Below are 27,531 nucleotides of genomic sequence, written 5' to 3'. Positions count from 1 at the left end.
ACGAGTCACCTGTATGCCGAGATATCGGAGGTCAGAGTCGCACCACTCTAGCGGGAAGTCCAGCTGGAACCGAGGGACCGCAGGTGTAAGAGGAAAGATCTGCGATTTCCCCCAATTAATATGGACACCGGACTGTCTGCCAAAGACCAGAAATTCCCTTAATAAGGGATTTATATTGTGTTGGGGATCCCTGACATATAATGTAACATCATCAGCATACAGTCAGATGAGAAGCTGACGCTGATAACACCGAAAAGCCCTATCCTGATGTTTCTGACATATCCGACACGCTAGCGGCTCAATCGCAATAGCGAACAGTAAGGGAGATAACGGGCACCCCTGCCGGGTGCCCCTCGATAAAGAAAATGCGGGGGATATGTGCCCATTAATCAACACCTTTGCAGTGGGTAGACGATAAAGCAATTGTATCCAGGACAGAAATAATTTGGGGAAACCCATCCGCTGTAACACACCGAACAGATAGTCCCACTCCACAGAATCGAATGCCTTGGTGGCATCTAAAAAGACAGCAGCAAGTGGAAATTCTGGTGCCACAGTCTGAATTAGGGAAAAAAGCGTACGTAAGTTGTGAGTAGTGGACCGACCAGGGATGAAGCCGGAGTGATCAGGAAGGACAATCCTGTCCATCAGCAGGGATAAGCGATTAGCCAAAACCTTGGCCAAAATTTTGGTATCGCAATTTATGAGCGATAAGGGTCTAAAGGAATCACAGGAGCTGCGGGGTTTGCCTGGTTTCAAGAGCGATGTTATCAATACTTACCTCATCGAAGGCGAGAGAATCCCAACCTCCAGGGACTCCTCGAAGACCTCTTTAAGGACCGGCACCATAATGTCTATATAATTCTTGTAGAATTCAGCGGGAAGACCATCCAATCCAGATGCCCTCCCATTTTGCAAGGACATGATCGCATCCCTGATCTCATCAATCTCAAATGGTGCGCTCAGAAATTCCCTGTGCGCATCGCTAAGCCAACATAGCGCAACCTCTCCCATAAATCCATCCAAGTCCACCGGTCCCTGACGCTGCGAGGTATATAATGTAGCATAGTGTGAGGTGAATGCTTCCAGGATTCCAAGAGTATCCCGACAAAGCGTACCCTCTATTTCTAACACATGTGTATTAAATCTCGGACATGGTGTAACCTCGGCCAAGACCCTGCCAGGACGCTCCCCCTCTCCATATCTGCGAGCCACCCAGTAGCGGCCTTTGAACTTAACCTCCCGAGCAGCCGCGTCTTCATACTCTGATAGTTTTTCCCTGAAATCTTTGTGTATGTGTCCTGTCTCTCCACGCACCATTCGGTCCTCCAGCCTCTTCAGTTCTCTCTCTCGAGCTTTTTAAGTGTACGTTGTATATCCCGTAAGACTCCGAAACTTTTAGAGATACAGTACCCCCAGATAGTGGCCTTAAATGCCTCCCAGATAACCTCCACGCTATCTACTGACCCTTTGTTACGAAGAAAGAAATCCCGTATTTCTTCCCCAAGCTCAGATTTAAAAACTGGGTCCAATAGGGCATTCGGCTGCATCCGCCAAGTCGGCCTGGGCCTGTTGTAACCGGGAAGGACAAGCGCAAGACGCACAGGGCAATGGTCTGAGTATGTCCTAGCTAGGTGTGTGACATCACGAATGCTAGAGCCCAATCCCCTCGATAGCAAGCAGTAATCAAGCCTAGCCCATGTACCAGTGCATGAGATAAAATGAGTCCCTTCCAACACTTGAGAATGAGTGTGTCGCCACCCATCTATTAATCCACCCTCCTCCATAATACCCTGCAGCACCTCCCGAGACCTAGTATAATGATATGCAGCCGGATTGGATCTGTCCTGCGCCGGGTTTAAGGCGACATTGAAGTCACCCCCCCAGATAATATGAGTAGATCCCAAAGCCACAATTTCCCCCCACAAATTAGTAAAGAACTTAGGCATATCGACATTGGGGCCATAGCAATTCGCAATTGTCACCGAATCTCTACCCAATCTCCCCCATGCAACTACATATCTCCCCTGTGGGTCCTCCACTGCACCAGCCAACACAAAGGGCGTCTGCTTTTTAACCAGTATGGCTGTGCCACGTGCATAAGAGGAATAAGAAGAGAAGACCCTGACACTCGCCCATTTGCCAGCAAAGGTATTAGAGGAGCGTGGATTTATGTGCGTTTCTTGCAGCATTGCCACCTGTACTCGCTGCCTGTCTAAATACGCCAGTATCTGCCTGCATTTTCTAGGATCCTTCAGTCCCCGAACATTCCAGGATAGGGCCCTCAATAACGAGTTATCCTCCTGCTCTGCCATAGCATCCTGTTCCACAATGTCGACAAGCCTGCGGCACTAAGTAAGGCCACATCGGACTGCTACAAAACATCACTTGACCCTGTAACGTAGTAAATGCCAGTGTTACCCAAGCTGTAAATTGCCCCTTCCCCATCCCCCCACCAACTGAAGCATCCCATCCAAGCCAGTATCAATCAACCCGCCCTCCACCCCCCACCAAAAACCCAGTCAAACATACTCAGCATTACAAACCCAGCCCGATAAGGAACTGATCTAGAAAAAAATAAGCAACCTACAGAAAAAACCCCAAAACACAGGGGTACACCCATTAGGGGGATAATGCTGCTGGGTGGCCCACGAGTACCTCTCACCCATCCAGGAGACCTGCAACAGCATGCAAGTCCCCACGTAGGCTACAAGGGTGTCCGACTATCCATTATGTCCGTGTCCTGTCCAACTGCATTGTCTCCTTCATACATTCCACTTCTCGGCAGTGGCAGCGGACCCCGCATCACCTTTCTCTCCAACATGGCAGGGTTGCGAGCGCCGTACCCCCCAAAAGCGTCCCACCATCAATGCCAGAGGCAGTCACTCCACATCCTCCATCGACGCTGCTGAAGGGCCGCCACTCTCAGACGGTACACTCCTTCGCTTTTTTAGTGTCTTGAGGAAATCTTCCACCTGCTGCAGCTTCGTGTAAATCTTTTGGGTACCCTGGTGCGTGACCCGGAGGCGCGCAGGATACAAGAGGGCATAATCAATCTGAGCTTGTCTCAGTGTCTGTTTTACTGCAGTGAATTTACGCCGCTCCTACTGTACATGCGTAGTGAAATCAGGGAAAATGGTAAAGGACACCCCGTTATAATTCAGTTTCTCCCTGGCCACACGCAAAATTACATCTCTGTCTCTGTAATTTAGCAGGCGCGCGATGATGGGCCTGGGCGCGCTCCCAGGGGGAGGTCGTGAGCCAGGGGTCCGATGAGCTCGCTCCACAATGAAGTGGGGAGACAGGGATTCTGCACCAACCACGGCAGTGAGCAACTGTTCGACGTATGTCTCCATCATGCCCGTATTCGTACTTTCCGGTATGCCCAATAAGCGAACGTTATTACGCCCACTGCGCGCTTCTATGTCCTCATTCTTAACGGCGATAAGCTTCATGAGCTTGTCCATCTGATTCAAGGCGCTTTGCATTTGGGCCGTGGTGTCTTGGTCTCTGAAATTCTTTGCTCCGCATCCTTCAGACGCGTTTCATGGCCATCAATCTTGTGAGCAATGGCATCCATACGACTATATAGCGTATCCATCTTCTCCGCCATAGTTGCGAACCCCTGTCGCACCTCCGATAGGATCGATTGCACATCATTGTTGGGCCCATCGTGCTTATCATGTGGCATCTCCTCTACTCCGCTCTCCACCCCTGCCCCCTGCGAACGAGCGCTCCCGTAGAGAACAGCCTGTGACAGGCACAGCAGCAGAGCCGCGTCAGCTAGCAAAAAGTCCCAGTGAGCGCGCTTCCAAGCCCCGACAAGCCCGCAAGCCCCTGCAGTTCCTCTAGAGCAGAGTCCGCCACAATCGGCGGCAATTCTTCGATATAAAACTCACCTCTCATCCGCTCTCAAGTGGATCCTAGAACGCTGCGAGGTCCGATCCGGCCCACACACTATATCACCATCCCTGCCACCAGGAGCTCTAAGCTGTCAGGCGAAGGGGGCACTGCACCATGTGAATAAAGCACTCCAAACCGCTCAGTCCAGTCCGCCCATGGCGCAGCACTCATCAAGTAGCTTGCGCTCCAGCCGCCAAACGTCACCCCCAGCCAGTGCCCGGCTCACTCCCACCAGCAGTAGCCAGTTATGCCCACCTCCAACGCTTTGGCAGAATTCCAGGTTGACCAGGGAGGCTCAGCAGCAGAGCAGCGAAAGTCCCACCAGACGAAGAGTTCAGGCCCCAGCAGCCCCCAAGCCAGTGCTTCACCACCGATCCTCCATTCACCGGGCCGTAGGCTGGGCCTGCACGGTACACACTGCCAGTAGCTGCACACTGTAAGGACCTTGAGCAGCGCCAGAACCCAAATCTAACAAAAGAGCACCTCCTCGCAATGCCAGCACCAGTCGTCACTCGTCGCCAGGGGCTGTCCCACGCGATCGGGCAGCTTAACAACTTATTGCCCCCATGCAGCGTGCCTGCAGTACTTGCCCGTGGCACCAGCCGTATCAGCAAAGGGGGGGTCCGCGCGAGGCATACATCGACATCCGACGCCTCTCTAGTGCCAAAGCAGCGATCTTCCGGCCCGCTGACCACGCTGCGGCACCAGGGCTATCGGAGAGAGATCCCGCTCAGCGCGTCCGCCACCTCAGAAGCCTTCAGCATTACCCGCAGCAGGCAGCACCGATCATGCACCAGAGTCACGCCTGGCTTCCATGTAGATAGCGGGTGCACAGCAGCGACAGGAGAAAGGATAATTGAAGGATTTTGCAGTTGGAATGCGGGAGCCTCACCAAATGGCGGCCATTCCGCTCGTGCGCCACCTAGCGCCCCCCACAGTACCTCTATCCTTATAGGGTTGAGTAGAACGCCCGTTTTTGCTTTCCAATCTCTATGGCAGTGATGTAGGATTTAGGTGAGCAAATGTCCTATGAAGTGGTAATTTTTGGGTCTTGTATGCTTTGTAATGCACTGGCTGTACTGATATATTCAGTGGCACCTTGTAAACACAAGCAGGCACCAGGAACAAGAGTGGATGAGACATCTGGGCCTTATATTGTGGAAAGGGTAAACTTAGTTTGGTACTGTTCCTTCAAGCCACTGTCTGTGGGGACTATGGGCAGCAACGTTCTAATGAATATTATAGAGTGCAGGTGAGAGATCGAAAAATATGAGTAGGATTATTGTTATATAGCTTGCACAGTGTGTTGTTTACCACTTTTTTTCATGAGTGGGATAAATCCATTGATTTAAGGTTGCTTGTCCCATAAGTTGTATACTTCTTGCATTGTCGATTGCCTTATGGTGATGAAGCAGGTCTTGAAGATACCACCAGCGGCAGAGGATGCCAGTGGAGATCTCTGAGAGTAGAACTATCCTGTCGACCCTCTTTGCTGTGTAGTGCCATTGCATGAAGGATGCACTCTATGCAGTGACAAGTGCATCCCTGGGTTGCCAACGGGTAGGGTGTTGTCGCCTTCATGGCGTGACAGCTCCACTGCCCCTGTAGCAGAGGACAGTCTGTGCTAAACTGTCTTTGGTCTGTATGCAGTCCACACTCTGATATTAATATGAATGTGGAAACTCAGGAGACTGACACTGTTGATGAATTATGGTGCAATGGTGCCGAAGTTTATCCTATAGATACATTCCAGGACCAGGTGTTACTTGCAGGGGATTGTAATAAACACAATCTCTGGCTTTCTAAGGTTTAACTTCAAGTAGGCCTTAAACATCCATGCATGGATGAGACGTGGATGAGAATGAGTTGGTCCATCAGCCAGGTTATGGTGGGCTATACATGATCCTCAAAGAACTCAGCATCATCACTGTTTAGGTGGATGCTCATATCCTTTGTGCCAGAAGTACTTCAGCGGCCTCAATGTACAAACTAAATACCACCACGGAAAGAATGGAACCTGGGGAAAGCTGCATGTGTCATGTTTACTACTGCTAGAGTCACTGGAGAGTTATACCAGATTAATTTAAAGGGAAGTCAAAGTCAAAAGAATGGCACACACAGTCACTAACCTTATGTTATGAGTAGAACTGTATAACGTTGTATACACTCCGTTTTCCCTCCCTCGGTATGTTCAGACACTCACATCATACGAGTTGGGAATTTGGGAAAATAAGAAGAAGTACGGTTGTTTCTTTTTCTGGTTCCTTACTCGCTCAAGGGTAAAGTTTTAGATTTTCCTAAATCTATTGAAAAATAATACTTACTAGAAGTTTCCTCAGAATTCTGGTTACAAACTCTTTTCTCTTGTAATTTATAAATATATATTTCCCTACACTACCTTTGATGGTACTTGGTCTTAGAAGTTATTTCATAGCCTTTTTCTTTGGACTCTCTCTCTCGCTCCCTCTCTCCCGAACTTCCTCTGGCAATGATAAACTCAGTGATTATATACCAGTACTCCACTATTTTTTTTGCATCTTTTATATAGCGCAAACTTGACCCGAAGGTATTGGAGCGCTGTACACAATTGTCTATTGATAGTCCGCTAATAAACTTTATTTAACTCTTAGATGATAGCAGGACTTTTAGACAAATCAAAATTAAAATCCCCTCAGGTTCCCTGAAATTCTACTTCAAATACCACAACACTTCAGTTCCTGAGTTACTACCCTAAAAACTTTACCTCACTCAGAAACCAATGCACCTTAACGTCTTTAGTTTCTACCTGAAGAGAAAACCAGTACCTCACTCAAGAAACTACAGAACTCACTCTTGAGCTACTACCAATAACAGTACCTCACTCGAGTGTTAGAAATCAATAAAAAACCTACAACACTCAAAGCCTGTAATAGATGTCCAGAATACGGGAGCAATGAGCTAAAAACACAAGTGGTGCCAAGTTCGGAATGAACTGATCCTAATGTAAACACTACAACGTACTGCCACAAAGAACACTAAGTCAACACTCACATTGCCTCAAAACAAGCAGTGGTAACATTACCTCCTCGTTAGTCTTCCTCGCCACATGACTAACAAAGTGAGCTTCAGCTCCACACCAGAACCCTCCAAAGCAAAAAAGTCAGCCTCCCATGCCTCCCATCCCTTCCCAATATGGCCGACCCAGTATACCCATGATCTCTATAAGAGGCGGGCCGGCCCAACCCATCAGCCTGTTTTTTTCGTTCTGCGCTGCAGATTCTCCTGAGCATTTCAACAGGTAAGTTGGGGCCAGGGCCTGCTCTAGCAGGTCTTACGGCCCGGGGGACGAGGCCCTGCTCTAGCGGACTCCTGCTCTTGGTGTTTTCCCCCACCTTGTACCCTTCCCTTGCCCCCTTGGTTTAGCCTGCTCTGCTCTAGCAGGTTTCAGGTTGGGGGCTATGGGTGTTTGTCCAGCCCTGCTCTAGCGGGCTCTCCTTGCTGGGTCTCCCCGGGCCTGATGGCTCCGGGGTGTCGCTGGCCTCATCATCCGTCCCCACCCCCCGCCTTTGTTACCTCCTGAGAGCCGGGTGTGGGGGCTCTGGTGGGCTGTGGTCATGGAGGGTCCCCGGTGTTTTGTCTCTGTGGGGCACTTCTCCCGATGGGCTTCCCACATATGTGGGTTGCCGGGCTGGGCTGGACGTCTCGTTTTGTCCTTCGCATTGTCATTTGAGCGCCCCGGTGTTGGCGCTTGTTGTTTCTAGCGCTTTGTCGAGGCTGCATGCTGCGTAATGCTTGCTGCTGTGTGCGGCTAGGGCTTGGGGTGTATGTCCGTGAGGCCCGCGGGTCTCCCTACCGCCTTCAGTAAGGTTAGAACTCGGCTCCCCTGGCGGTATCCCGGCCGTAGCTGTTTGTTTTCCTTTGTTACTTCCGGCTCCCGGGCGGATATCCGCGTGTGCTGCCGGGAGCCGCGCGCAGCTCCAGGAGGCCGGAGGTCGCACACTGCTGCTTTGGCCTCAGCTCCCCTGGTCTGGGTGGTGCCGTGCTGGCTCGTTCCCCCGGCCGGCGGCCGTCTGGTGAGTTTCGCCCAGATCGGGGCCCCTTGTTGGCTTGTCTTTGCTGGCGGTACGTTTGTGTGGCGGCCGCTCCTCCTGGTTGTGTGCCGGTGCTTGCGTGCCTCATGCTATCGAGTCGCTCTGGCCTGCTGGTTGGGTCTTAGGCTCTTACTTTGAGGTTTGGCACTGGGCTTTCACTGTCACTGTTTGCTCCGTATGTAGTGTGGGCATTGGTTTTACCTTCAGTGAGGTTGGTATATGTTTACGTCCTCCTTGTCTGTGTGCCGCGCGTTTGCGCTCCATTCTTTCCTCCCCTGGAGCAGCTGAATGAGTTTTTCGTGTAACCGTTTCTCTAGAGGTCTGCTTTACTCTTCAGTTAGTGATGGCCCTTGCTGGCGGGTTTTCCTTGTGCGTACGTGCCTGTGATCCGCGTTTTTCACCTATGGGTCTCTTTGTACGCTCTGTTGTCACGTTTTTGTCTCTTCCTTCGCGGAGAGTCTCTCTGCCCAAATGGTTAAAGTCTTTGACTCTTACTCTGGGGGTTTGGTGTTTCATCCCTGGTCTTGCAATTTCACTGTTTGCTCAAGTCAACAGTGTAGGCAATGGTATTTCCTTCAGTAGGGTGTCCTGGGGTTGGCGATCCTGCTGCGATGCGCTGTGTGTGGACGGTCTACGGTGCTGTGGCTCATGGGTTCGTCTTGTGTCTGGTGGCTCCGACTCCCTCTGGTCCTAATAGGGTTTCGGTTTCTGCCTTGCTCTTCCCCGTTCTGGTTTGGTTTTCGGTGTCCCTTCCGCCGTTTCGGTGGTCTCGCTTGTGGGGGCGCATTGGGATGTTGCAGGGTGACTGTCTGGCTGGCGCATTCACTCGTCGTCCTGGCGGCTTTGTCCCTTCCTGGTTTTCCGTGTGGGGTCCCTTGGGGTTTTGTTCCGACCTGCGAGCCTTTGCTCTCTGGCTAGTCTTGTGTCCCTGGTGGCTCAAGCTCAGGCAGGCCGATGGTTCGTTTTCCTGCCGAGGTTTTCAGTTTTGCCCCATGATGTGTCTGTTTTGCCGTCTTGGTTCGTACGTAGTTTGTCCCGGGGCCTTGGATTCATGTTTCCTGTGTTGTCCCTCGCTTTTTCTTCCTTTCCGTGCTTTGGGCCTGCCGTCCTTCCGTTCTGTGGGCTCCTGCTCGCCATTGTGTGGCGGTGTCTGTGGGTTCCTGGTTGGGCGTCCTCCTTCGCCATGCTGTTGGTTTCTGCGTCAGAGGACGGGCGTCTGACACCTGTCTGCTCTTTTCTGGGCTGTTTTCAGTGGTCTCCATGCCGGCTCTTGCTGCTCCTCCTGCTCCTGGGGGGCTTGACCTTTTTCTTTCTGTCGGGGCCCCGTCCGTGGCTTCCCTGTCGTTTATTGCTCCCTGGCTCGTCCGGCAGCTGCGCCGCCTCCTGTCCGGGTCGTTCTTCTCCTCGGCTCCGGACAGCTGTCCGGGTGGACTCCTCTCGGTTCCATGGACCGTGCCCGCTGCCGGGCCGCTCCATTCATCGCTGGCTGTTGGGCTGCCCTTCTCGGGTCCATTGTGCTATGGGCCTCTGGGGAGCGTCGACTTGGTCGGGCCGGAGGTTTGGCACACGCATCTGCAGGGGTGTGCATTTTGTGGGCTCTTTTTGTGTGTCCCCCCCGACTGTTCGTGTTGGGGTTGTCTGCTTTTGGTGGGGCCATCCTTGGGGTGTGTTTCGAGTGTTTTTAGTCCTGGTGGGCGGGCGGTGCTTGCCCGGTTTGTCCAGTGGTTGTCCTCCCCGTCCTGCTGGTCTCTGGCCCTTTTGAGCCTGCCTTGCTTCCGGTTCCATTCCGTCTTCGCCTGTGATGAAGGTGGTGTTGGCTGCCTTTGCATCCTCTCCTCTGCTGTGGGTGGTTGGCAGGGTCTGGGCTGGTTTGCGCCTTGTTGTTTGGCACCCTGGTTCATCCTGGTGCTTTGGGCTTCCTCTCCGGTGGGGTCCTTGCCTTGTGTGTCTTCATACATTTCTTTCTTGGACCAGTGTTTCGGTTGGTCGGTTTTCTATCGCCCGTTCCTTGGCTTCTCTCGGATTTGCCCCGGCCCGGTGGGGGCTTCTTGTTGCTCTCCTGGGCGGTTTCTCCCCTGCTTCGTGCTCAGGGGTGTTTGCGAGGTTCGCCCCTGTTGGCATTTTGGCACGATGGTGCTGTCCTTGCCTGGGTCACTTTTCTTCTGGCCTTCTGGCTCCGGCCGTGCCGCCCTGCCCGCTCCTGTTGTCGTCTGCTCTCTTACTGTTAGTCGGCCCTCTTTAGTGCCTGGATGGGAGTTCTCCTGGGGGCGTCTGATGCTGTTTACTTCATTTTGGGTCCCCGGTGTTGGCTCTTCGGCCTTCTCGTCTGGGCTCCCGGCTTTGCGCTTTCCTGGGGTCTTTTTTCTTCCAGGGGTTCTGGGCTTGTTTGGCCTGGCCGGGGTTTTTGTCCTGTTGGTGGTGCTCGCCTGGGTGCGTTTCCATTGGTGTCTGCTGCTGTGGTGGTTGTCTGGGACATTGTTCCTTCTTGGTCCATGTTTTGCCTCTGTGGGCGCAGGTTTTGTGTCCTGCCTCTGCTTTCTGGCTTTCCCTGGCTGGTTTTTGTTCCCAGCGATGTTGTTGGGTGCCCGGGGGTGCTGGGACTCCCGGTTTTATTCTCCCTGACGGGGCCCTGTGCTTCCGGTGTGGATTTGTCTTCATCGTTTTTTGTCCCTGGTTTTGGGGTTCCGGGTCCTGTTTGCTCGGTGGCTCTCTTGGAGTTTTGTCTTGGCTCGGGCTTGTTTCACCCTACCCTTCTTTTTGTGTGGGTCGTTCTGCCTGTGGCTTTTTTCTCCCTGTGCGCTCCTGTTCCTGTTGGTTCTTCTTTGTTCGACAGGGCAGGGCCTGGTTGTTTGTTGGCGGGCTGTGTGCCCTCCTGGGTGCTCGCTTTGGCGGCTCGCTTCCTTCTTGTGGGACGTTCCTGGGTCGGGTTACTTGGTCCCTGTGCGGGGCGGTTCTTGGTCCGCCGCGTTGCCTTTTCCCTTCCTTCCGGGCTCTGTTGGTTTTCTTCTGCTTGGGGTCCTTTGGTGGCCGCTCGCTTCCTTTCTGGTGGCTTGGCCTTGGGCCTGGTCCCATCCACTCTACGGCCTACGTGGGCGGCCCTATCGGCTTTACGCTTTTTGCGGTTGGTCGGTTGGGTTCCCTCTATGGCCGGGTCTCTTCAGTGTCGTTTCCGGCGCCTTCCTGGGTCTTTTTTGCCTTGAGCCTGCCTAGGTTCGCTCATTGGTGTCGCGATCCTTTCCTGGGGGTCTTTTTGTGTGGGTCGCCCTTGCGGTGTTGCTGTGTTAGCGGACTGCGTCTCTCTTTCTGCCGTGGTCTTTTTGTTGGGTCGCTGTGGTGGGGATGCCCTCTGTTTCTTCGGTTCCTCAGTCTGGGCTTTTGCTCCCCTCTCGCTTCTGGCTGTCCGTTGGGCGGTCTTGGTGTGTTGGACCGGCTTGCTGCTTTCTCTCTGGTGCCTGTTTGCTGTTGGCTCCGTGCGGTCTGGTTCTGTGCCTTCTCTGTCCTCCTTCGACCTTTGAGATTAAATAAAACACAACGGTGGTATTTATTATAGGTTACGGCGCCACAGAGAATGTTCACATATATAGTGATTCTGAATTCGTTACTTGACGGTGCTAAAAGGTGAGAAGAACCACCATACTTCCCAGAATCATGGGCCAAAGCCCTCTACAGAAAAAGTCAATCCTTAGCACACGTATTAGTTATAGATGCAGATAAGTATAGCGGGTTTCCATATAAGCTTCATAAACATACACACAAAACAGACATTTGTCTTTCTTCTTCTTGGTTGTTCTTTTATTACGTGCGAGTCTCCTTAGTTAGTCTTTAACAGCCACAAGCCAACACGTGTTTCGTCGCTACAAGGGAAAGTTGTCCTGCGACTTTTTCAAGGCGATTTCCTGCTTAAGTGTAGCATTTAATGAGCGGTGATAATTCCAGACCGCAAATGGTTTCTGTTGTGGCGGCGTCACACGTACCAATAAGACTCTGTTGTCCTCCACTCAGTGCTTATTCGACTGATGCAGATGTACCAACGTGACCTCTGTCCATAGTTAGTGATGCCGAGTGTGCTGCACACTCGGCATCAACAGAGTCTTATTGGTACGTGTGACGCCGCCACAACAGAAACCATTTGCGGTCTGGAATTATCACCGCTCATTAAATGCTACACTTAAGCAGGAAATAGCCTTGAAAAAGTCGCGGGACAACTTTCCCTTGTAGCGACGAAACACGTGTTGGCTTGTGGCTGTTAAAGACTAACTAAGGAGACTCGCACGTAATAAAAGAACAACCAAGAAGAAGAAAGACAAATGTCTGTTTTGTGTGTATGTTTATGAAGCTTATGTGGAAACACGCTATACTTATCTGCATCTATAACTAATACGTGTGCTAAGGATTGACTTTTTCTCCTTCGACCTTTGGTTGGGGCGTTTTTTTTGGGCGACACTTCGTGTCTCGGGGGTCTGGGTTTTCGGCCTTCCCGGTGTTTTTCTGTCCCGGGCTCGTTCTTCCGGCTCGTGGTTGCCTCTCTTGGGTGGTCCTTCCACTCATCTGGTCTGTTGGGTTTTCCCTTTTTCCTGGGCGTCCCTTTTCGGGTCTGTTGGTTTTTTGTGAGTGTTCATGAAGCCGTTTGGCTTTGGTATGCGCTCACTTTGTTAGTCATGTGGCGAGGAAGACTAACGAGGAGGTAATGCCCCGATTACTTACCGGTAATCTTCATTACTCCGAGTATAGTCTTCCTCGCCACATGAGTTCCCATCCCTCCCTCCCTGTCTGGCTATCGGCTTCATGTTTAGGCTTGGTAGTTTCAGGCTGATGGGTTGGGCCGGCCCGCCTCTTATAGAGGTCATGGGTATACTGGGTCGGCCATATTGGGAAGGGATGGGAGGCATGGGAGGCTGACTTTTTTGCTTTGGAGGGTTCTGGTGTGGAGCTGAAGCTCACTTTGTTAGTCATGTGGCGAGGAAGACTATACTCGGAGTAATGAAGATTACCGGTAAGTAATCGGGGCATTATCATAAGGATGCAAATTGTGTCCCAAATGTCTATTACAAGTGACTCCCGGCAAAGAATGTGGCAAGCACAAAAGCAAGCATCAAGAACTGAAAATAGGGACATATGGGCTAATCCTACAAATGAGGTTCGAGGGCAAGTTTTAGCTCTTACCTCGATGCTTCCTAAATAGGAGCATTCTAAATCAAGATGGCCGATTCTTGACTCGAGACATTGGAAACAACAACCACCTAACCTCAGGAAAAACAACAGTGCGTTTTGAGAGCATGCAGTGTATAAAATAGTATTTGAAACTAAACTTAAACTCACTTTAATGAGAATGTTTCTTAGTTAAACCAGATGTAGTTCTGATAGCAAGCTATGGGGATGTGATTGGACCTAGAGGAGTTTATATAGATCGTCTGAAATGACCCAAACAAGGATAATGTTTGTTGTTGAATCCCAATCAGTAAGCCAGTGTGTCACTAGGACCTTTTGGTTCACTCTGTCAAAAGCTGCAGAAAGGTCAACCTGGATGAGTAGGCAAGACCTACCACTCTCTGTGATTTGAAGGGCATTGTCAACCATGTGGATGGTTACCGTCCCCATGCTGCAGCAAGGCCTGAAGCTGAATTGATAGTCATGCAAGAGTGCATTGGGCTTCATCTTGTCATTAAGCCAGTTTGCAGTAGCCTTCTTTGTGATCTTTCCTAGGAATGGTGGATGAACAATATGGTGGTAGTTCATGTGGCATCGGGGTCTAGCTTGGGTTTTTTGAGCAGTGGTATGATATAGTAGTAAAATGCAGTGATGATTGTGGTAGGTGGAAGGCAGTCTTTCAGGTACATTTTCGGACAATGAAATAACTCAGCAGTGAGGTGTTGCTTGAAAAATAAGATTTTTGTGTTATATTCATAAATGAAGGCGGGATGCTTTCACATTTCAGCTTGGATGGAGTCCACATCTTCATATTGTAGCAGGAGTTGGCTTAGTGTCTAGTCACTTTCTTTGTGGATTCTGGTCTGCCAATTCTGCGAGTATAGATTTTGGTCACCACATACATTAATGTGCCTCTCTAATTGCCTTTTAAACAACGCAGCAGATCTTAGGGAACAGGGAAAGCCAGCAGAGTTCTCCGTTGAAATGTGTTTTTTTGTCAAGTTTCCAAACATCTTTGATGAGTCAGAAGGCTACACGCAGAGCACTCTTAACGGGTTTCATACATATCTGGGAAGTGAATTACAGAACACTGGTTATGAGAGTGTTCCAGCCATCAAGGTTTTGGAAGTCATTTTTCAAGTTGGAGTGGCTTATGTATGTTAGGTTTGTATGTTTTTAGCAGAAATCTAGTTGCCGAGCCCAGGAATGCCTAAGTATGTAGCTGTATGAAACGAAACACACCCTAAAAACTACACTATATCATTTCCCACCCCCAAAAATAGGCATATAGAGGGAAGATAATAGTTGACTCAGCATTATTATCTTATAAGACCGTGATGCATTATTGCCTTTTTAAAATATTGAGTGATGTGATTGACAATCAACTTCCTTTTACTGTCTTCCAGGTTGTGGCATTGTGTGATGTTTCAGAGAGAAGAATATGTAAAGGATTCTACACTTATGAAGAGTCCAAGGTTAGTATCTAGTGTAACTAAATGAAGGGACTTGCCTGGTTAAAACACTGCTGGGGGCCTGGCGTGTGGAGAGTTGCAAAAGTGTATGTTCAACTGCAACCCATGACCTTCATGTGGACAATGAGATTTAAAGTAAAACTCGGAATGTTAATTGATGCTCGTTATGTCATTATGTTCATGGAGACCAAGACTTTCTCTATTCTTGAGTTGCATGTTTCTGTCCAATATGTGTTTTTCCTCACAGAGCGCGGAGTATACACATGGTTACAGGTGCTCCAGGGTAGGCTTCTTTCTCTCTTTCAAATTAAAGCAGTCTGTATTTCCTGTTCCTGTCAAAGATTAGATCACCTCATTGTTTTCAGTGGTGAAACTGAAGATCAGCAAAAGTTCTTTCACTGGAAGCCTAACTGTGCTGAATGCGAAACTGCTCCAACAGTTATGATTTTTTCCTCTTCCTTAAGGCTAGATTTTGTGGAAGCAGCAGTAGCATGGGTCGGTGTACAGTATATTAACCTTTAAGACTTAAAAAGATGGTGGGGAATATCTATCCGAGTGGGAAGCAGCTTGCGTCATCCTTTGGGGTCACCGACTTTGATAAATACTTGATTGATTTGGTTTTTGCTGGCCAGATAATTCTTGACCACCAACCCAGTACTTTTGTAATCTGCATGCTAGCACTGAGAGCTATAAAAAAACAACACCTCTGAGGCTTACGTCCATGTCTAAAAATTATTTCACCATTTTTCAAAACATACCTAATGAAGTCATACAATCATAGAATAATGTACTTAGACCCAGAAAGAACAAACCATTGCATGCAAGCTCCTATAAAGACAAATTGATCAGAGTTGAAAACCCTTGAAAGACTGGGTACTCTGGGCCTCCTATATGGAAGCCTCCCCCTAGCCTCACTTCCAAAGGTGACAAGGATGCCATTGATGTGCTGTTGGGTAATTTTGTCACATATGTGGTGGTTTAGCAAGCTTACAGCACAGACCCCTTTATTGGTTGGCACTGTACTGAAACATCTAACACAGCTCGAGCATTTAACTGAAGAATATTACCTGTCCAATCAAAGTTCTTCCTGTATCTCCAAATCCGTCATGCCTTCCACATTTATAAAGGAGAACTGAATGCGGTGCTGGATTATAATCCATTTGAGGGAAAAATGGTTCTCGGCCCACTACGTCGTAAGGGAATTTCAAGGCTTTATAGAGCCCTCCTACTCAACATTCCAGGATCACTTCGGGAATGGAGGACGGCCTCTGAGAATGATGTTGGTGAGCTGGATGATGACGATTGGTTGGAGGTCAAGATGGCAACCTGGACGCCTCTAATTTACGGATGATTCAGTTTAATTATTTTCTTAGGGTATACTACAGCATGGGTAGGCTGTGAAAAATGGGGCGAACCCTGAATACTCTAAGTACACTCTGTGGGGATTTGGAGTGGACATTTTATCATTTGGTTTAGACATCCATATTCCTTATTACATACTGGGGGGAGATAGATGACACCTTAGCCAATATCCTACATATGCACAGTATCTTCGACATCGAGGTGACACTCCTGGGGGTGATGGGAGCTGGGCTGATTCCCGGAGTCAGAGGCTCCTGGCAGACACTGGATTTATTGTGGCCATGCAAGACATTGCTAGATATTGCAGATCTGCTGAGCTACCACCCTTATCCGTCTGGTCCCAAAATATTTATCTATTTTGCCAAGCAGGAAGGAACATTTACAAATGGAGAGGATGTACAAATAAACATTAGAGTTCCATTCTGCCAGTTGCAACCCTTTAAGGATGTTCCTGAGAAATAATTTCCCAATGGGCTTTGGGGATATATTGTAGCTTTGTTTTTCTGTGGTTCTTTTAGGAAATGGTTCTGCATTGGATTGCTTTTTTCTGATAATTTTAGAGATTGACTATAAGTTCTCCAGAAGCTGATGGATGTCACCTCTTTGGCTATCTGTAAGAGTATAGCCAATGAGTATCAGTGAATGTCATGGCCATATCCGTGCCTTTATGCCTTTGCTCCTGAGTAATAAGGCCTATGAGTTTTGTTGTTCCCTGATCCTCCTCTTCCCACCTTTTCTAAAGATTAACTCACAATGTTGTGTTTCTATGGTTTCCTCTGGTGGCTATGGCAATTTTATGTGGTTTTAAGATTAAAATATGGATTGTGTTTTAGTCGGTACCCACATGAAACCTCTATCTTGGTCAACGGGCAAACTGAAAGATTGATACTAATGGAAATTTTGAGCAAGCAGTTGGACTCTTTCCATGACAAAAAATGCTCATACTGGCCCACTCCATTTGTCTACTCATTAATCTCTTTTTCATCCATCCATTCTTCCTTTCTCCTTCTCTCCTCTCCCTCTTTCATCACTTTCTATCTACCTTCCCCATCCCTTTCTCACTCCCACCCCTCTTTTTCTCTCTCTCCCACCTCTCTCTTGAAACCTCCCTGTGTCTGCTGCAATTAATCTTGTGAGATGGGGAAAGTGACAGAGACACCAGGAGCGGCCCTAGGCTTCCAGAGCCTGCCCTGGGCTTTCAGAACCGGCCTCCAAGGCTGTGCTCAAATTGTAAAAAATAATAAGTGCCAAGGCTCTCGACAGGCCCTTGCCATGTTGCCAATAATAGTAACAACACAACTACTAACCATCACACTCCTACAGTTGTGACAATTCAGACTATTTCAGCCCACAAAGCTATAACAATGGCTTGGGCAGCAGGTAATAGTCATTTGTTATGTATATTGAAATAATAATTAACTATTGTTGTTGTCGTCTCTAAATTACCCAGGCAGCGCCACCTTGTGGCAGACTGTCACAAGTGTCAGTGTTGACAATTAAGTTCTGGTGTCGAGCACTGGAAATGTTATGATTTGCAATGTACCCCAATATAGGCCTGGGCACTCACCTAACCTTTCACCTACATTTACCCTGCCATTGTACTACATAACGCTTTTCGTGATGACCTTTTACCTAGTTAGGTGCTGCATAAATGTCGTGTGGTTTTCCCCGAAAACTAGCCTCATTTAATATGCATGAGGATTCTCAGAGTCACAGCAGGATTACCATCGTTTGCATAATAATGTGTATAAGGTTCATCACTATTGTCATCCTTGGCCGACCTGACACAGCAAGGTAGAACCCCTGAGGGTACCTTTTGGGTATGTAAGCGCCATATCTTTGCTGGGGGAGGCAGAGGAGAAAGACTTCCATGCTGGCACACTGACACGAGACTCTGAGGTTCCTGCACGCAGACACTCTAGCACGCAGTGGTCTGACATGGCTTGCGGGGTGTCCATCTCGAGACCAAGACGGGGGGCCATCATTCTCTCACATCAGGTAATGAGATCGTTTTATCCTAGGGGGATTCTTGGCTATACACCAGCATACATGCTAGGCATTTAGGTGGATGTAGTTATGGTTAGCATCGTAGGAGTACGCATTACTGTTGTCATGTATTTATATACCTGCATCCATTGTTTTAGCACTATGGTAGAATTCTACCATCTATTTACTTTATTGGTGCTTATAACCGTTTACATCTGTTTCTGTCTTATGGTTGTTACAGCACACGTATTTTACACCAGAATGATGCTGGTTCAATAAATGCTTATTGAAAATGTCCCCATCGTTTATTCTGTGAATCTCTCGGAGACAAAATGAGCATGAGTGACTGAGTGAAAAGTACTGTACTGTTTCCACGATCCCTGAGGAGACAGGGTTGTCATATTCAATAGTTGCCAGAAACTATTTGTTACTTGGTAGGAGGGGTTCATAGTGTCACTGTGAGCTAGTCGATATACAGGCGAACATATCCGGTGGGGGTGTATGGAATCATTCAGGACACCAATCCCACAGTTGATGTTGTCCAAACGCAAGAATGAACATATCACGGTGGAGGCACCTGATAATAGGGTAAGTGTCCCACACCCGTTATACAAAATAACACTCCAAATGGAGGGGAACAAACCCAGGAAAGTTAAAGGTCTCTTTTGGGAGAACCTGAGTTTTGGTAATGACATCCTTTAGGTTGAAAAAGATTGGCCACCTGAGTTTGTTATGGATTGCCCAAAAGGAGAAACAGTAATTCTACCAGCTTGCTCTGACCTCGTTCTAGAATCACTAAAACACTCATACGCGCAGGAGTGGGCAGTAGCATTAGCTCCTCCATTATACCGCAATCTTGTACGGTGGGATGCTAAGTCACCTCACCATGAAATCCCATTAAAAACTACTCCAACTCCACAGAGACAATACCCAATAAAACAGGATGCGAAAAAACAAGTCAGGGAGATCAACTTGAATACCAAGATGTAATAGAAAATTGCACCTTGTGCATGAATAATCGTTTGTTTCCCTTAATGAAACCCCATAATATATCTCGTTTAGTTTTAGACTACAGGCATTTGAACACATGCACAAAGACATTTGCAGTACAGAATGCACACAGTACCAAATTAAAGAATAAAATTGTGCGGGGAAAAATACAAAACAACACTAGATATCTCAAATGGATTCTTTTGCCAAAAAATAGCGCATGAGAGCAGATATTTGACAGCAGCTCAAGTTAAGCACTGCTCCAAAGGCTCCAGCCCACCGGGGAACCTTCAAGTGAAATAAAAGACTGTCCGGACCTGGTTTAGAGCAATAAGAGAACAGAAATCCTGTTGTGTTTGTCAAACATATAGCACAGCGTACAGTAACGTGACTCCTCATGACTTATAACGTGGAATCGTGTTGACAAACAAATTATTGTGGAGTTCATTGTTCAGGTGTTTTTACTTTAGGTTTGCAATGTCCAAGTTAATGTAAAGTTTCATAAACCTTGGGCTTCCTTATCCTTAAAATATTTTTCTTTGCTCATTTGTCTCGCGCAGGAACGCCCACTACCAAAGATTCCAATACAGCATTACAAAGATGCAAAACCCCCCTTCATCATCTGCGTCAAGCTGGTAAGTATCTCACTAAAGTGGGATCAAGTAAGTGATATACTGTGGTAAACTGGTATCGTACTCGAACTGAGGACTTCATATATGCTTGAGGCCATCTAGCTCCTACTTTTTATATATAACTGCTTTAGTTGCCATGCAAGCCTCGTAATCCTAAAATGTAATGAATAGAATATGCATGCATACACAAATACTTAGAAAGGCTTTAAGTCCACCTGCTACAGTCTGGGGCAGTGGGTCAGCCTACTCCAACCTGTGGCTCTCTTGCACTGTGAGTGACTGCGTTTTTTCCTGTTCCCATGTATACATCCACCTTAAAATAAGTATATTTCAGTCTCATTGCTGATAGACCAATATTTTGCCTAGCCATTGTTTTTCTTTCTGTTCTTTATCCTGTGGTTTTTGTAGTTATCCTTTTTCATTCAAACTATCGCCCTCATTACGATGGTGGTTCGACGAGCATCCGTCTGCCATCGCTGTGGGCAGGTGACAATGAATCGGCAGTCCCACATGCCGTATTCTTATCGGACCGCCGTGCAGGTAGTTAGAAAGTGCCTTTTCCTACTGTGGCTTGATTTGGGGCCCAGGAAAAGGACTGCAGCACAAGTCGCAGTAGGAAAAGGCACTTTGTGCACATCCATGCGCCATGTGCTAGACACCACAAGGTGCCTGGCACACCGTGCATGGATGTGTGGGGAGGCACTACATATGCCCCAGGACTACTTAGCAGTGGCCCACGGGGCCCTCCTTGGGGCCCCCCAAAGTCCCTTTCTGGCTGCCTTTTCATGGTGGTCTGACTACCGTGAAAAGGCAGCCAGAAACGGACACCATATTTCCTGCGCAGACACCGCCTCCATTGTAAGGATAGGAGTCCGATCACCGCCCTGACGGGATCCTAGGTCCTGTTCCCCCCGACAGCAAATGGTCCGACCACCGGTATCATAATCCGGCGCTCGGACCGAAGGGCTGTCAGCCTGTCGCAGCGGGCCGACCAGATTCCAAATAAGGCCCTATGTCCTTAGTTTACAGTGATTCAAAGCCAATAGCACTTTTTCTTTGCACCGTAAAAATCATATTTTCTTGTGCTGTGTATTAAAAATAAAAACTGTTTGTATAGCTGTTCTAAGTACACTCATCTGATCTAACAAATGTCTATGCAATGTTTTTTTTTTATTGCAAACATATCGCCCCCTCTCCCCACAAATTGTTATTTTTCCCTTCTTTTTATTTTTAGGACATTTCCTTGCCTCATCATTAGCTTACCAGTATACCTTCTGGGTACTAATACTTGATTCTAACTATTACCATTTAAAAGTGTTCTAAAATTACATTTCATTTTCTTGTCAGTTCCTTGGCTGGACGTATAAAATATGAGGAATCGATTATCATGGGGTTGGTTCCATAATATGTACATTATGTAATGACTGCGCTTTTTTTCCTAATCCCATGTAATTATCAATTACCAATTATCAGTTATTGCTGCCCTGATAGAAGCAGGGGTGTAACACAGGTCCCCGAGCTGCAGGGGGCCCTCTCAGCACAGTACTCAGGCCTGAGAGCTCCGGATTAAATCCGGAGTGGGGGGCCCACTGTATACCTTGCAAGGGGGGCCTCAACTTTCATTACGCCACTGGGTGGAAGCTACACAAAATCAAATCAATTGTTGTCACCTCTGAAACGCTGTCACATTTAAAAGAGACAAGTTTAACAAATCGTTACAATATGGTTTGTTTGTGTTTGTATGGCACCTGCCTGTTCTGCGCATGTCATGTTAGCTATTCAACTGTGACAGCTGCTTCTAGATAACATGCAAGGGCATAACTGGTTTTATTAGAGTATGGTATTCTGGCTTCTGGTCATTTTGGGAACACCCGATACCTAGATCATGTAAGCCACATACAGGGAGTGGACAAGACCAAGGGCTATCATAGGGATAACATTGCAAACATTGACGTGAATGCCAAACTGTAAATGTAACTAGGGCAGTTTACTCAAAACTGGAATTATGAGATCAAATAAACTGCACCGACCCCAACTGACCAGCATAATATAAGTACCTTTGGGGAGTAGCTGCAGTAGATTGGGAAACAATAAATAAAACATAACAGTTGTGAGATCAGCCTTTTCTATACAGGCCAGAAGTGATCAAAGTGCAGTATGGAGATCCAAGGTACTTCCTAAATTATGAATTGGTAAAACATATACAGTAATGTAAATTGGCAGTGGTAAGTGTCCATTTAATGTAGCAGTGATTGGATCAGCAGAAGTATTCCAATGAAAGTCATCTAATATGATATCACGAGGATTCAGATTAAGGGGTGTAAGCAATCAAAAGCGATACCTTTCAATTTTCAGTTGGTCTTTAACGAGATCGTAAAAAAGGAAGTTAATTTTAGTAGTTGTGTATTGTAGTCTAAGAAGAATCAATCATTGTGCTTTTTCGTCCATGACTAAATATAACATGTACACCAACACCTGTTTTTAATCTGTGGCCCAATGTTAGCAGAACAAATAAGAACTAGAAAGTTTAGAATAGGGAAGGATGGATCGGTTAGTTTCTAGCTTTTTATTAACAATAGGGAAATGTCTTTTAGTTTCAAACTTTTTATTGGCAGTAGGTTAGGATGTATCTTTCTGGTTCAACTTTTTTATTGAAAATAGGGAAGGATGTATCTTTTAGTTGCAAGCTTTTCATTGACAGTAGCGATGGATGGGTCTTTTGGTTTCAAACTTTTTATTACTCTTTATTGTCAATAGCACAGATGTATCTTTTAGTTCCAAACTTTTATTGACAGTAGGAAAGAATGTATCTTTGATTTTCAAACTTTTTATTGAAAATCGGGATGGATGTATCTTTAGTTGCAAGCTTTATAATGACAATAGCAAATTATGTATCTTTCAGTTTCAAACTTTTTTTTGAAAATCGGGAAGGATGTACCTTTTAGTTTCAAGCTTTTTATTGAAAATCCACAGTTAGCACACAATAAAGACAGCCAATGACAAACCTCAACTGAACATATTTCCCAGAGCAAATTACTGAGATGTAACTTATGGTCTGATTTATGTCTTGGTGGAACTCCTATTGTCCCTCTGTGTTTGCGTTTACAAGTACGCCGTAAAGCTGATGTTTTACCACCCGCCCTATGTAGATAGGGGCTGGCTGATCCTCTTTCCATGTTGATAGAGTGGTTACTCTCGCATAATTGGCTCACCTCCGTCGACGTCAGTGTAGTGGGATTGCGCAAAGCCTATTTTTATTTCTCAGTTGTGCTGGTGTTGTCCTAGGGCCAGATCCCTGACAAAGAGATTCTGTCACAGGACGCGTTCAACATTGTACCATTCCTGTGTCTTTTGGATGGATGCTAGTATCACACACATGATGTGTTTTGGATACTTTTTTCACTTGCATACCACACTATAAAACACACTCCATTTCAGACCATGATCCTTTGCCATTCCACTGCGGCAGAACATTGTCCTTAGAACATTTTCAGTGAAGTCAGGTTAGTGTTTACTTTCTCTGTTTTGTGTTAAAATGTTTTTCTTCTCTATTGAAAAAAGTTAATGAGAGAATTATCTCAATTATATAATTGTATAAAGTTTATCAAAACATTATTATTCATTAACAATTCATTGATTAACAAAAATGTTAATGATGTAAATGTGAAATACATATTCCTACTTACATATATAACAAAAAAGACAAAATATTTTTTGAATTACATAGTTGTAAAGTCCAAACATTTACACCAGAAAACCAATAGAAATTTGTATTTGTAAGTGTTAATACTGGTCTGTTTATTTTAACATTTTAACTTAATAAGCATTACACCTTAAAAAAGAAATTTAATTTAATAGAATTCAGAAAATTCACTAGACAAGGGGAAATGTTACATAAATAATTAAAAATTATGATTGAAGTTTAGAATTTACATTGATTTAACATTTATTTTAAAAAGGTTTTACCTTGTCTAGTGCAATTACAGAGTTATGTTAAATTTTAATTATTCAAAAAATGTGTAATGCATATGTTTATAATTTGATAGTTTACTAAAATAATTCAACACACCTGTATAAGCACATTATGAATTTTTAATTAATGTCAGATTTTGCCTAGGTGTCCATTAGCATGATGGTATCTTGCGCCAAATTTGAAAAACAAAACAAAAAATGAATTACAGGAGTCTTTTTTCAATATATTAAACACCAACATTAGAGATACATGCTTTAAACATTAGAAAAAAATTGCTTGTTAGAGAATTCAAAACAGCACAAGTCAAGAGCAAATATTGACAATTCCAAAGAAAACAAGTTAGCAAGTAACTTACCTTTGATTCGGGCGACAACCGGGTTTATTAGCTTTGTGGTCAAGTCACTGCAGCAATGGAAGGACTTGGACAATCGGGTTCATGATGGAAAGGAAAGTGGAAAAAGAAAAAAAGGTACGTTTCTACCTTATATTCCTTCAAAACCACCAACTCAGGTGTGGAGGTTTACCTGCCACGGTTAAGTTGACAGGAAGGCAAATCGTGATTCGCCCAGCGGGAAATGATGGCTGTACTCCCTACCACAGTCGCTTTTGCCTATGACGTGGGAGAAAAAGTCTCGCGGAGACGGCGGGACTCGTTCGGGATATGATCAATAGACGCACCAGCATCTAAATTGAGGGGGTGGACTGCCTAGTAGGTGGACGGAAAAACAGTCTGAAAAGTGACGAATGGACTAGATCTACCAAGATCTAAATCAGGCCCTTAGTTCTCAACCATTTGATTGAATTTAAAACATTTTTGAGGCTATAAATATCAAGAATATATCAGGACCCAGCCACGGTGACCTATTCAATATAACATAAAATGAGAAACATCAAATGTTAGAAAAGTATAATTGTTTCAATGTGGTACACATTTGGCAAAACAAGAATCCGTCACTATCTTGTACAACCACAGCCTTTTACTTGCACATTGAAGCGATAATAGGGGACAGCATTGAACCGAATGAACAAGAGTGGTATATGCCGCTCCTAGATTCTAAGTGTGGCATGGAGCAAAAGTAAAACCTACATAGGGAAAAAAACTACTTAATCATCTGCGGGTCTTAGCTGCACTTAAGAGTCACATGACTGAGGTTTGGGAAAATGTCTTCCCTTAAACTTCCCAACTACAGTTGATTTTTCCTCACAGCTGTTGGCATTATAGGTGGGATCTTTCAATCAAGATTAAGGAGTAAATACAAAGGGGGTTTAGCAATAGCTGGGCATCCACCAACATTTGGCAGATACATTCTAAATAAGGTTGATGGAACATCTGCCAACATTTGGTAGATATCCGGCCAATTGGTCCTATGGTACAGATGCCCCAATTGCCCTATTAAGAGCATAAACACTTGCATACACTCTGAATAGGGGGAATGGAACATTTTTCACTTTTTATCCGATGTTCTGCACCCATCAATCTAATAACCCTTAATGTTTGCTAAGGGCTAACTTCATAAACTTCAGGCATTAGTAACAATCTATCTGGCAATGATTAACATACAGGATAAAACAAATCTGAAAGTGATGTTTGCATTTTACTTAAGTCATGAAAAACTGGTGTCGATTTTTTTTTTTTAAAGATGCTTGTTTTTGTTTTTATTCATTGGTCAATAACCAACCTAAACAAATGAAACCCACTTAGGTAAGCTGCCGTTTATATGTCGTAATGGGTACGTAATAGGCACTGCCTTTAACTTGTCAACTTTTCCCTTTTTTACCCGGACGAATGAACCCATAGTATGATAATGCTTAACTTAACCCTGGCTTGTGATGTACCCAGATGGAATTCTACAGTCAAGGCAGGATCTGCCCAGAGGCAAGATCTCCACATGGTACCCTAAATTGTAATGTGGCTTTCTCAAGGGAAAGAAAAGAAGAAGACATGCAAATCTGCACATAATCCATACCTTAGGCTTCCTCTGCAGCAAATTTGTTTTACAGTATGAGCACAAAGAGGAGGGTGGAAGCTGATTAGATCCGCACCAAACAAATATTAGTGGTTGCCGTAAAAGCTCGGAGATAGTGCACAAAACCAGAGAGTACTACCCTCTTTACTCTCAACAATGTGGGACAAAGTCCTACAATAACATATAAATACACAAGAGGTTCAGCACTATGTACTTTTATATGGTCTCCAAATAACTATATACTTTTGTATCATCTCCTAGTGACAACAGTTGTTTGATAAAGCATGTGACACAAACAACATATAAAGATTTTCTTCTTTATTGCTTTTGAATGAAGATTTCTTCCATTTCACATTTCATGTTCACATAGCCATAGCCAACGCGTTTCGTCTCCAATGAGACTTCTTCAGGGCTCATCAATATGGTGAGTATAATTCTTTCCTGTGTAGCCGTTCCTAGGGTATGGTTTCAACGATGTAAAGTTTCTCTGGGTCATCAAATATTTCGTGACGGTCTGGTTACCAGTCGTTGAAACCATACCCTAGGATAGTATATAGTTATTTGGAGACCATATAATAGTACATAGTGCTGAACCTCTTGTGTATTTATTAATTTGTTTTACAGTGTTGTGTGGATTTTAACGATTAAACCCCTGTTCTCTTCATCTTTATTATTAACTATAGTCTCCAATATCAGACGATAGTACTGCTCAATTTAGCGAAACCTTTTTTACCACCTTAAGAAGAATTCAAGTCCACATAGGGAAAACCCAAGGCTCTCCTGTTATCTCTGTAATCAACTTCGCTTGTTAACAGCATCTCCTCCTTTCCTTTCTTGCACCTCCACATTGAGATGATAGGGCAGTCTTTTTCTGATTGCTTTGTTTCATGCTGTTCTTTCACAATTAAAACATCCGACTGCCTCGCCGACGTTGTACCTTATATGGCTCTCTGTTTTTTAATGCTCATTTCTTTAAAGATAGACGTAATATGCTACCATGTTCCTCCCCACCTGCTCTCCATTCCCTTTTCTGCCACCTATCCCTTGGAAACCTTGATACTGTCTGTGTACCCCTTTGGCGTTGTATTCTTAAGAGCTGCTTTCTCCTTAAGAATACTCTCCAAGACCGACATAGAGCCACCCTCCTCTCTCGAAGTTCAAACGCCTGCAAGAGCCCTCTCCTTGAACCTCCTTTTCTAGACCCATGGCGGATGGTAATTGGCTGTATTTTCCCTTCATTGTATCCCCCCTGCAAACTGTCACCTTTCCCCACTCCCCGTGCCCCTACTGCCATCAAGGTACATGGCAACGAGGGGCTGGGAGCCAAAAGCAGCCTTGGAAAATGTGTTAATACTTGCCATCTGGCTGATTGGTGGAGGGGGTGGTGGAAGAGGGGGAAATATGTGACTCCAAGGAAATTTTGTGTATTCCATCATGGCTGTCTGCCAGGCTGGATAGCTGTTGTTCCATCTGTCAACAGACCGCTAGAAACAGTACCTTATCCAAAGCCTCCCAGGGGGTTCCCTGTGTCCCTTGCGGTCAATCCTGTCCTCTACATTGGTAAATATATGTGATTACTCTGTGTACCGCATCTGTACACATTCTGCGGTGACGTGTAGCCCCTTTGTGGGAAGGACCATCAGATCTCAATTAATAATAATGGGATTCTAACTTCTGCCGCATGTTTCAAATATACCGCGGCAGGTGCATTAACCACTGAAGCAATTTTGTCGCGCTCATAGATGATCCACAGAAGCACTGAATTACAAACCTTGTTTTATTTAATTTTCGACTCATTTTCATAGGTTTTGGGAAAACATTCTGCTTTAAAATAGGTTTCTCATTACTCACTTTTAGGTTGAAGGAAGCTGTTATAGTGAAATGTAAACAATCTGCACGTTCATATACTACCACTCATTTGGGAAGAACAGAGCACTACAACTTGAATCAGAATACGCGTCATCACCGTTGGTCTAGGGTGACCAACCGTCCGTAAATTTCACGGACAGTCCGTAATTTCCGCCGTCT

General features: G+C 46.0%; 1 protein-coding gene across 1 annotated transcript in view; it reads left to right on the top strand.

The window, feature by feature from the left end:
- The window catches only part of QTGAL (queuosine-tRNA galactosyltransferase), a 2,029,717-nt gene that overhangs the window by 1,913,658 nt on the left and 88,528 nt on the right, over positions 1–27,531 (top strand). The window contains exons 10-11 of the mRNA XM_085616796.1: positions 14,528–14,596; positions 19,492–19,566. Coding sequence (XP_085472922.1) covers positions 14,528–14,596; positions 19,492–19,566 — 144 coding nt within the window. The remainder of the gene's footprint in view (positions 1–14,527; positions 14,597–19,491; positions 19,567–27,531) is intronic.

This window comes from Triturus cristatus, chromosome 7, assembly GCF_964204655.1.
Source record: "Triturus cristatus chromosome 7, aTriCri1.1, whole genome shotgun sequence".
Lineage (NCBI taxonomy): Eukaryota > Metazoa > Chordata > Amphibia > Caudata > Salamandridae > Triturus > Triturus cristatus.
This window is presented reverse-complemented; position numbering and strand designations above follow the sequence as displayed.